A 12142-nucleotide genomic window follows, 5' to 3' on the forward strand; every position below is an offset into this window, starting at 1 on the left:
TTTTAATGAATTTATTGAGGAGTTTCAAATATTAAACATTGCAAATATAAAACTTGCAACATATAATAAATACTGTATAGCTACTACAATGTTTTATGTACATAATCTAACATATACTTGACTTACTGGTTTCCACTTTCCAGCAAGTAAACCATCTCCTATGACTTTTAATGTGGGTTAATGTTGTTTAAAAAAAACATCTCATGCCCTTTAAATTTGAATAAATGATCAGGAGGTGATTTTTATTTATTTATTTATTTATTTATTTTAAACCAGGATAATGAATTGATACATTTAACATTTGGCAGCATTGAATTTGTTGTAGCTATTATACTAATGATTTTATTTTAAGAAGAAAAAAAATCAGATGTTTCTAAGAAAATATTTGTGAACTTTTTAAGAATTTATCTTAAATAATGTTCATGAATCTGGCCCCTGGACCTGGCAGGACTGCCCACGTGACCATGTTTCACAGAGGAGGTTGAGTGCTGGGATTTTGATCTAGTAAATGCTCTCTAGATTTCATCTGCCTATAAGCCTTTTTCACAGAACTTAACATTCCTTTTACATGCATTTGGTGTTTCCGGTCATGAAGCCTACTAGTGGATTGCATTTCAAATCTATTAAGTATATTCCATAATCACACAAGAGTAGAAATATAATCGATCATCCTTTCAGCACAATAATATCGTCCCATAAGCGATGTTTTTGGTTACATTTAGTTTAGTCATTCAAAACATCATGGGTTGGATTATCCAGCAAGATCACGTTTCAGTCACGAATGGCCTTGACTTGTTGATATGAAAGTTCTTGTAAGGCACAGCATTTTTAACCCTTATCTAAAAGAGAAGGACGTTTATTAGGGATTGTTAGAATGTAGTTTTACTGTTGTGTTTTTTTTTTTTAACAGATTGTGTAATATTGCTCGCTTTGACTTTGGAACTAAGATCTACAGCGATGTAGGCACAGATAATAAAAAAAAATGATAATAGCACAATTTATGACCATTTAAATGCTTTCTGAATCTGGGGAAACTACCACATTCTCCTTTACAGTCTTGAGTCAAGAATGTAAAGGAGAATGTGGTAGTTTCCCCATAAACTCTTGACTCTATATGAAGAATACAGTCAGAAAACCAATAACAATGGTAGATGTATATAATATCCATATGTGGGGGAAAAAAAGTGTTATGTGAAGTGTTGGGCTAACGTGCAGCCAAAACGGTTTCACAGATTCTAAATGTCTCTAGAACTGTATTGGAGAAATGAAACACCATTCTTCCAAAAGATATTCCCTCAATTGGTCCAGAACCTTCCATGTGTTCAATTAAATCTGTCAACTGTGAACGCCATAACATGCAATTTATAATTTTCACATCCATCAAAACATTCAGTGAACCCTTGTGTCCTTTTAATGTTATCCAGGAAGAGGCCTCTCCCATCACGACAGAAAAGTTTCATCATAGGATAAAGGTGAACGGTCAGAATACCGTCATTGTATGAATTCGTCTGACCTCAAATGCTTAAATGCATTCGTCTTTGTTATGAGGGGTTTATAAATACAGCCCTACTATATTATAAGACCCAAATTTTCTCTCCACTGGAATACCACAAAAAAAAACAAAAAAAAAAAGCAGGTTCTGCTCTCAGAATGTTCTGTAATAAATAAATAAATAAATCACCCAGTATCTAACATTGTGTTCTACAGAGCATTTTGAAATCTCTACTGCTGGCATCCTACCAAAATATATATTGCATAAACTAACCAGGTATTGCTATACAGGCAGAGGAGAGGAACCAGGTCATCAACATGCCTACCATAGATTCTCGAGAGAAGAGCGCCACTTTGTGGACAAACATAACATGTTTGCATAAATATTCACCCCTTAAATATTTCCACATTTTGTAGCATTACAACCTGGACTTGATTACCATTTGATTTAAACAATAGCTTAAGGTTTGAAGGTGAAAAAAAAGGTTAATTAAACAACAAGCAGACATTTGCTAGTTGGATAAGCATTCACCCCCCGCCAACACCTGCTACAGCCACATTTAGCTGCAGATCTTCTGGGATGTGTCTCGATCAGCATTGCATATCTGTAATCCTGATATTTTTGCCCAATTTGGCATAATTGCTCACGTTCTGTCAGATTGGATAAAGACCACTGGTGAACAGTGATTTTAAGATCGTGCCACAGATTCATAATCAGATTAATCAATCACTTACCCTGCCACTGAGTTTTGCTGGATGGCTTCCTTTACACAGGCTTGTGGTTGTTTATGTTTTCTCCACAGGATGTCCAAAGTTTGAGATGTATTTACAGCCAAACCCTGACTGAAATTTTTTAGAACTTGTCAGGAGTAGGGCCTAATCTACATGATGTTTATTCAGGTATGTAAGGGGCAGTGGTGGCTTGGCTTGGTTAAAGCTCTGGGTTACTGGGTCAAGCCCCAGCACTGTCAAGGTGTCACTGTTGGGCCCTTGAGCAAGGCCCTTAACCCTCTCTGCTCCAGGGGTGCTGTATCATGGCTGACCCCAACTTCCTGACATGCTGGGGTATGCAAAGAAAAGAATTTAATTGTGCTATATTGTATATGTGATCACTAAAGACTCATTATCATTATTATGTTCTCCACCAATCTCTTGGGCTTTACAGGAACAGGTGTATTTATATTATTTAGATTGCCATTCAACTAATTATGTTACGTCTGATGTCAACTGTTTGCATCACAACTAATTTAGGGCTTTCACAGCAACAGGAGTGAATATGTATACCATTACAACTTATGTGCTTGTTTCCCCACACACTTCAATATTATGGGCTATATAATTCCTTTTCAGTTCCAGGTTGTAATGTGACAAAATAGGGATGCTGCCAATGTGCATCGGCCAATAATCACATTCTATGACTCGATCGATAGTCTCTAAATTTGGCAGATCTCATGAATCGATCAAAATTTGATGGCGTAAAACATGTGAGGACATAAAACACATGTTGACGTTAAACTTTAGCACTCATGTCATCACCAGAGTGGAATTATTACGAAATCTCAAGAAACAATGGAAAATTCACCACTGTCCATGTATTTTTAAAGGCCTATTAAAATGTTCATTGTAAAATGATAATTTGTTGTTTGATTCTCAATCAAAACAACAATCTACATTATTACTGTAAATTACATAACCAAGGCAACATATGTGGTACAGTTACACACATCAATGAACCTTGAGCACCCGAGACCCCATCACAGGTTGTCCTTCCTTGGACCACTTATGGTAGGAACTAACCACTGCATGCCAGTAGCTCCCCACAAGACCCAGTCATCTAGCAATCATAATTTGGTCCGTATCAAAGTTACTCAGATTCTTACACTTGCCGATTTTTCTTGCATCAACTTCGTGAACTAGCTGTTCACTTGATTACTAATATACTCAGTGAAAAAAGAAACTTCCTCTCACATTCCACTGCTTTTGTTTCCAGCACATTTCTTAACATGTGTAAATATGTGTTTTAACATCAAAACATTCAACAACTGAGACATAAACTGGACAATTTTCACACACGTTTGAGGAACAGAAATTGAATAATGAGTCCTTGAACAAAGGGGGGGTCAATATTAAAAGTAACAGTCAGTATGTGGTGGCCTCCAGCTGCTTTAAGTACGACAGTGCATCTCATCCTCATGGACTGCACCAGATTGGTCAGTTCTTGCTGTGAGATGTTCCTCCACTCTTCCACCAAGGCATTTACAAGTTCTCGATCATGTCCTTTGGGGACACATGGTTACGTGTAATTTTCCACTGCAAGGATGGTCAGCTGTCCTTCCTGTCTCCCTGTACCACTGTCTTAGACGTCTTACATTACAGACATTGCAGTTTATTGCTCTGAACACACCTGCAGTCCTCACGCCTCCCTGCAGCAGGTCTATTGCATGTTCACGCAGGTGAGCAGGAACCCTGGACGTCTTTCTTATGGTGTTTTTCAGAGTCAGTAGAAAGGTATCTTTAGTGTCCTAAGTTATTGAAACTGACCATAATTGCCTAGCACCTGTAAACTATTAGTGTTTTAAGGTCTGTTTGACAGGTGCATTTGCAATAATTGTTTATAGTTCACTGAACAAGCATGAAAAACATCATTTAAACTCTTTCCAATAAAGATCTGTAAAGCTTCTTTGGATTTTACAAAATTATCTTCAAAATACAGTCTCCTGGGCCTAATATGTTTGAGAAACCAGATTAAATACAACGTTTATAGTTCATGTTCAGACCTGAACAATAAATGGATTAACTTTGCAATACAAAACTGATGTGCATTAATATTCAAGTGTTCATATTACCAAGTACTAATTGCCTCGTAGCAGAACGAACACCTCAATACTAACACAGCGCAACTTTAATGTAAGGTTAATCACTTATATTAAGGGCTGCAACTAACCATTTTCATAATTAATTAGTTCGCTGATTATTTTTTTTTGATTAATCAGATGGGTGGGGCAAACTTCTAGTACCATTTTTTAAATTTAAAATAAAATCCACACACTGAGTGTTACAAATATTAACTTAAGACTAAAACTTTACACAACTATTTGTCCAATTATATAAGACTGGGAAATAAAAAAAAACATATATATAAAATTCATTTAGGACTGTAGTTCAATTCTGTACTTTTGTTTGCATCTATAAAAAGTAATACACACACACACACACGTGTGTTTATGCATTACTTTTTATGGATGCACAAAAAGCACTGAATTCTACAGTCCTAGCAATCCCTGGTTGATTGGTAGAACCTGTCACTCCCCAGGCATTGGTTCAAATACCAGAGAAATTACATTTTATTGTTGGTGTGACATTTAAGTTTGATTCTCTGAATGATCTTTTATTTTATCCATCAATGCGACATTTGAACTTGTCCACCATTCATAGGTTTTTGCAAATTATTTCATTTGTAAATAAATGTAAAATAAATCCATTAATGAATGATTGTGATTGCATGCAAATAATCAAATTGGTTCATTTTAAAACAGCTCACTTGATTATAGTTTGATACATTTAACATGTACATACTTATATAATTTAAACTTTTTAAAACTTTCCTACGGACCCTGCAATTACACCACTGACCACTAGGGGTGCGCAGAAACACTGCGGAGTGCATTGTGGAAGTGTATTGTACGTCATTTGGGACAACTTCCTTACTCTCCGAAGCGTATTTTCGGAATAGGAGTAACGTAATGAGCAAATGTACCGCGCGCAGAACTAATCGATAATGACATTCGTTGACAAGGATTTTCATAATCTATTATCGATTAGTTGTTGCAGCTCTACACTTATTGTTCAAGTCTGAATATGAACATTTATATTAAATTGTTTGGGAGAGAAAAGCAACCATTCCATCCAATAAACTGGAAGGGGGGGAAAAAAAAAAAAAAAAGTTCTGCATTTTTCCTTTCCATCCAGTCAAGACATTCTCTTAATTTATTGGATTCCGCATCATAATGTCCAACAATCACATTGCATTTTAGTCAATATTGTTCTGCACTAGCAAGATCAGTGCTACCTGTACATCACTGCAGAGTGACACAATGAGAACACTAAGCTTTTAGTTAACCAAAAGCACATTTCCAGGTACAAAAGAAACTGGACAGATCATGGTAAGACAGATTTATTTCCATCTTTGTTATTGGAAACATTAAATATAACTTCAGAATGCCTGACAGTACAAGTACAATTGTTGAATGTGACTTTACAAACCAAGTGCTCCTCTCATCCACTGCAATTTTTCTTTTAAATCCCACCCAAATACTTTTTTTTTTTTTTCCCCCTCTACGAATGTTCTTCGGCCAGTTTCTCTGCCTTCTGGACAACCTCCTCGATGGGACCCACCATGTAGAATGCCTGCTCAGGCAATGCATCATACTCTCCTGTTCGAGATAAAAGGTGCTTCAGTAAGATTGCACTAGAGGCCCTTTATATTTAAATGGGCTCAGATTACCTGTTAAAATTAAATGGAACTAGAGGGGAAGATGCATACCTGCAAGAATGCTCTGGAATCCTTTGATGGTTTCCTTAAGGGGCACCAACTTGCCCAAGTGGCCAGTGAAGACCTCAGCCACCTGGAAGGGCTGGGACAGGAATCTCTGGATCTTACGGGCACGAGCTACAGTCAGCTTATCCTCCTCAGACAATTCATCCATACCCAGGATAGCAATAATATCCTGCAGAGACTTGTAGTCCTGCAGAGACGTACATGATCACGAATGTAACATTAACCATTACATTATTAGGATTCTAATGTGAAGTGGATTCCATCTAAGAACACTGAAGAGTTAGCTAGCACAAACATTCAAGCTGCCTGGAGTTGTACTACATGCCACATACCTGAAGGATCTTCTGTACACCACGGGCCACATCGTAGTGCTCAGCTCCCACAATGTTGGGGTCCATGATACGGGAGGTGGAGTCCAGAGGGTCCACAGCAGGGTAGATACCCAACTCAGCAATGGCACGGGACAGCACAGTGGTGGCGTCCAAGTGGGCAAAGGTGGTGGCAGGGGCAGGGTCAGTCAAGTCATCAGCAGGCACATAGATGGCCTGAAGAACATCAAAAAGTAAAGTTTTAAAATCCAATTAAAAAAAAAAAAAGAAAGTATTCAAAATTAAATAAGTCATTTTTAAATCCAAGTACAAACCTGTACAGATGTGATTGAGCCTTTCTTTGTGGTGGTGATTCTCTCTTGCATGGTACCCATGTCAGTAGCCAGGGTTGGCTGATACCCCACAGCAGAGGGGATACGACCCAGCAGGGCAGACACCTGAAAAAGAACAAGATGTGAATCTGGCTGCTAACATTATGCATTATGAAGAGTCAGACATGCATCAGTAATGACCTCTGATCCAGCCTGGGTGAAGCGGAAAATGTTGTCAATGAAAAGCAGCACGTCCTGTCCCTCCTGATCACGGAAATATTCAGCAACGGTAAGACCAGTCAGAGCCACACGGGCACGGGCGCCTGGGGGCTCGTTCATCTGTCCGTACACCAGCGCGACCTGCAGGGCAGAAAACATGTTCATGTCAGGTCAATTTCTGCTCTAAGGCAGCAGCTGCCCTGAAATAAACTCAAAGACGGAATAATCCTGAATTACCTTGGAGGTGGTATCCTTCAGGTTGATGACACCAGACTCAATCATCTCATGGTACAGATCGTTTCCTTCACGGGTCCTCTCCCCGACACCAGCAAACACCGAATAACCACCATGGGCTTTAGCCACATTGTTGATCAGCTCCATAATTAACACAGTCTTTCCGACACCAGCACCACCAAACAAACCTACACAAGTGTTGAATAGAGGGGGGAGAAGAAGAAAATTTCAACTTACAAATGTGAAACTCAGTTTATACAAACATGGAATAATGGCTTAATTTTACTAAACTACTGAGCTGTACATCTCTTAACACACTCCTCCCAAAAGGAACTAGTTGCAGGAAAAACATGTGAATGCACTGCAGGAGCTGGAAGATCAACCAACATGTAAAGATCAAGTTCTGGAAGAGTCTGAATCATACCGATCTTTCCACCCTTGGCATAGGGGGCCAGAAGGTCGACCACCTTGATTCCTGTGACCAGAATCTCCTGTTCCACACTCATGTCTGTAAACTCTGGGGCCTCAGCATGGATGGGAGCAGTCCTAAAGACAAAACACTTTAATGCCTACCAATAACACTGTGGGACAAAATTCCATGAAATGCTGCGCTATAAACAAGTTGTCTTACGCTTTTGTGGTGATTGGTCCTCGCTCGTCAATGGGCTCGCCAATGACATTCATGATCCTGCCCAGCGTCTCAGGTCCCACAGGGATTCTGATAGGTGCACCAGTATCCAAAACCTTCTGACCACGGACCAGACCCTCAGTACCGTCCATAGCGATGGTGCGTACAGTGCTCTCCCCTGTTGGGAAAGAAAATTTTTTTTGATCCATTTTATTTATTTTTACATGCAATACTCAACCAAATCCCCAACTTTGACATTGACAAACACCCAACCCTGTCTCCCCAAGGCACAGTACATCCACTTCATCTCTAGTGAATGAAGTCATTATGATTCGTCTCCTTCACCCATCTACACAACTACTGGCATAAGGATTTCAGTATATTAAAGCATACATAACTTCAATTCTATTTGTTAAGAGTTATGTTAACAGTGAGTACTTTACTCTTACAACAGTAAACTTTTACCTTAATGGCATATGAGTGGACAGTGAACTAATTGGGATGATTAACTACGTGGGCTTTACATTTTACCAACTGTAAATAACGGTCAAGCATTTTGCCCACCTATTGGTAGGGCTTAACTACTCAACCCCTGGACTCACCAATGGGTTCAGACCATCTCACAACTACATCTCTAACTAGATTTACTGTACGTGTTGAACACCAAGATGAACAGAACATTTTCTGGACAGTCCAACGTAACCAAGGTCCTGTCTAAATACTCCAAATAACCTCAATTTGTTCAGTTGTGCAACAAACACATGCAAGCATTTCTTTGTGGGTTGTACAGGCACAAAATCATGTTTGCTTCAACATCACTAATCTGGTCAAACAACCCTACTATAAGAAGCATTCATCTGCAGATTCTGTCTTCACACAAACTCCATTCATTGAATCTCGGTCACTGACTACGTTTACATGGACAGCAATAATCTAAATATTGAAATTATTCTGATTAAGGCGTTTACATGAGTCACTTTTAGAATACTCCTTTCATGTTTTACATGTTAGAGAACATGGATCAATTAACGGCACACGTCATTACGTCCCCAAGCCACGCCGTTCTGCCAGAATTTCCCATATCTACATACAGTCAGTCTTTGTTATGGTACTGTTTACAATTTTGGGTGTTTCAAGCACAGTTAATTATTTGTCATGCTGTACGTGCAAATAGACAACTGATTGAAACCATGGGCTGCGTCCACATACTTACCTACTGTATAGTAGCCGAGATATATGTGTATTAAGTACATGGTTCAGATGCAGCCATGCTCTTGTTTGCCGTCAAATGGTTGAGCACTGCCGTGTGTGTGTGTGAACGTACGTGTCCTGTCAGACAATGCGGTGAAAACTCCCACACGACTTTAATAGTGTGTAAGATGTGTACATGTCTGTAATGCGACTAAAACAGGAATATTCCACACGTCTCAATATGATTTGTGTTTACTTAATAATAATAATAATAATAATAATAATAATAATAAACTAGCTGTTTACATGCTAGTTTCTTAACCGGGTTAATATCAGATTATTGTTGATCATGTAAACGTACTGACTGACGTTCAACTTCATCCGGCATCATTTGTCACCATTTAAATGCTAATCAAATACCACCTCCGAACAAACACTGCTGGTTAAGTAGACTCTCCGGAACATTTACCCAGGTGCTGTGCCACCTCCAAGACGAGTCTGGTATCACGACCGGCCACCTCCAGGGCGTTCAGGATGGGTGGCAGACCTTCGTCAAACTGCACGTCCACGACGGCGCCGATGACTGCCACGATACGACCGCTGGCGGTGGCGGCTGCAGCAGCGGGGGCCACATAATCCCTGCCTGTGGTACACAGAGAGGAAACAAAACACACACACCGTCAATGAAAATACATTCATCACCACTTCCTGCAGCAGGTATAAAAGCAGAAAAAGGTATTTTTCTTAAAGCGTTTATGACGCGACTTCCGTCCTGCGTTGTCTGCGGCTCGAGGTCAAAACATTAGCTACCGGTGCTAGTTAGCACATTACACAGGTTAGTTTACAGATTGTGAACGACTACCGTTGAGGTCAAATAAACACGCAGACAAGCCTTAAACTACACAAAAAAACAATAATAAATAAAAAAAACACCTCGGTCTTTAGTGCACGACGCTTAACTCGCCACATTAGCATCTAGCGCGTGAACTAGCTAAGCTGACTTAGCCTTCATGTCACTTCCACCATGACACACAAAGGTCATTACGGTTTCAAGTCAACCACCATTACTGCTATTTTCCAGTTTGTTTCGTGATAAGACGCCGCGTCATTTTTGCCCAATGAACTACTATATCGTTTATATTACACAACTCTAATATAAAACGTCGGCGGTAAGAGTTTGCGGCCTGCCCGCATGCTGCCGTCTGGTCGGCCTCGTTATGGCGGAGTCATTGATTTAAGAAGACCGTGCAAAAAAAGAAAGAAAGCAAAGCAACATAAAATTCTCAAAAGGTGTCAAATGAACGCATAGCTTACGAGAAAACAGCGCCGCTGGAGCTCCGGTGAAAGCCTTTAGGGGGGTAACCCCGGGCTTCAGAGCCTGCAAAGCCCCGGTACAGCAGCGTCCCACAGCTCCCAACATCTTCAAAATGGCTGAAGGTGGAACGGGACGGCGCCTCGGATCAGCTTATATACAACTGGGGTGTGTCCAGACTGCGCATGCGCGGAGCATGGCGGTGTCCCCAATGCGCATGCGTCCTTTTCTGAAGGACAGCAATGGCAGACAAGAGTCAATGGGGAAACATGTATTCTTGGTGTCTATTTTAATCTCAATGCTCTTGACTTCTTTGTGGCTTCATGTACAATTAGTCTGGCATATCACCGGGAAACATTTAACTAGAGATACAGGGTGTAATCCTCACCGACTTTTAGACTCTCTATCTGTATAAACAGTATGGAAAGAAGACGTATCTCCTAATACTCTGATTCCCTTGAACAGAGATGTCATAAAGCATGGGGATGATAGTTATTGAAGTATGAAAGTATGAATGGCAATTGTCCATCAGTCTGATACGCATGTTCTTCCATGTTTGTGTGGATTTTCTCACGGTTTTCCAGTTTCTCCTACTTCCCAAAAACATGCTTGTAGATGCACTGTCTATGCTAAATTGCCCCTACGTGTCAATGATTATTCCCGGGTAAAGGCCTTGACTTGATCCACTGCGACCAGGATAAAGCGGTTACTGAAGATGAATGATCCATAATAGACAAGTTATTTTAAAGATAATAATACAACAGTAAGGAAAGTTTCAACCATGTATTGATCGATTCATTATTCATCAATTAATCAGTCCATCCATACATCCTTTCATCCCTACATAACAAGACTTTGTGGAAAAAAATGATACTAATGTAAGCGGATACAGCACAGATCCTAGGCATCTACGTCTACTAATTGACAATAAATTAAGCCAGTATATGTTTGTGACCGTAATATTACCGTCTATAAGATGTATGCTAGGAGGTCAAAAATAACATGAATAACTTTTTAATTTCATGTTCGGTATTTGTAATGTTTTTATCTGACTTTGTTCTGACGTTTTTATTTCTTTTAATGTACTTGTGGCTTATTTGCCTGCTCACTGCTGTACTTTTAACCATATAAGTAAATGTTTTGTGATGTTGAGCCATCAATAGTTCTTTAATGGGCCAGAAAGGTTACTGTTAAATGAAATCTTTAGAGAACGTCTACTCGTCATGGTCTCCCAGGGGTAGTTGCATCTTAGACCACTAGAGGGCACCAATGTTCCCTGTGTAGAACTTCTTCCTCTGTTGTCTCCCTTTATTTTCTGTGTATCCATACTCATGTGTTTCTTATTTCCCTTATTGGTTTCTGGCTCTATGTAAGTTCCCTGTGTTAGCAAGGTTCAGATTTTCCTCTGACATGATACTAGTACTGTGACTACTGCCTGGTTAACAACATTGTTCTGGTTTGTGATTTCTCTGTGAATGTAACTTGTAATTTACCAGGTGGCAGAGAACAGCGTTTGTCACCCTAATTACCACCCCTATTTCTGTGGTTCTTAAAATATGAATCTACTCCCAAGACAATAAGAGAATTGTTTAAAAAAAAAAAAAAGTGTGTAATTATCTAACCCACTAGAACACACATCTGACTTGGAGTTGTCTACAAACTGTACAAGAAAAGTTTGCACTGATTTTACAATGGACAAAATTGCATAATAATAACATGATCATAATACATTTATAGCATAGTTGAGAAGTAAACCAAGTTAAGTGACTTGTACTGTATCAATTAGTTCTATAACCAGCTGTATCTAACTTGTCAGTAGGGTTGTACCATTGCTTCATCAGTTAGAGTTAACTTATTCTGAATTACAGC

General features: G+C 39.4%; 1 protein-coding gene across 1 annotated transcript; it reads right to left on the reverse strand.

Moving 5' to 3' along the window:
• Nucleotides 1–5649: 5649 nt before the first annotated feature.
• On the reverse strand, nucleotides 5650–10434 carry atp5f1b (ATP synthase F1 subunit beta). The gene is made up of 10 exons (XM_017477702.3): nucleotides 10276–10434; nucleotides 9431–9604; nucleotides 7774–7948; nucleotides 7567–7688; nucleotides 7146–7330; nucleotides 6891–7049; nucleotides 6693–6815; nucleotides 6382–6594; nucleotides 6035–6236; nucleotides 5650–5924 (listed from the first exon to the last, which is right to left on the reverse strand). The coding sequence occupies exons 1-10, from the start codon at nucleotides 10379–10381 to the stop codon at nucleotides 5827–5829; spliced, it is 1557 nt and encodes a 518-aa protein (XP_017333191.1). The 5' UTR covers nucleotides 10382–10434; the 3' UTR covers nucleotides 5650–5826.
• Between the last annotated feature and the right edge of the window lie 1708 nt (nucleotides 10435–12142).

This window comes from Ictalurus punctatus, chromosome 10 (assembly GCF_001660625.3).
Source record: "Ictalurus punctatus breed USDA103 chromosome 10, Coco_2.0, whole genome shotgun sequence".
NCBI lineage: Eukaryota > Metazoa > Chordata > Actinopteri > Siluriformes > Ictaluridae > Ictalurus > Ictalurus punctatus.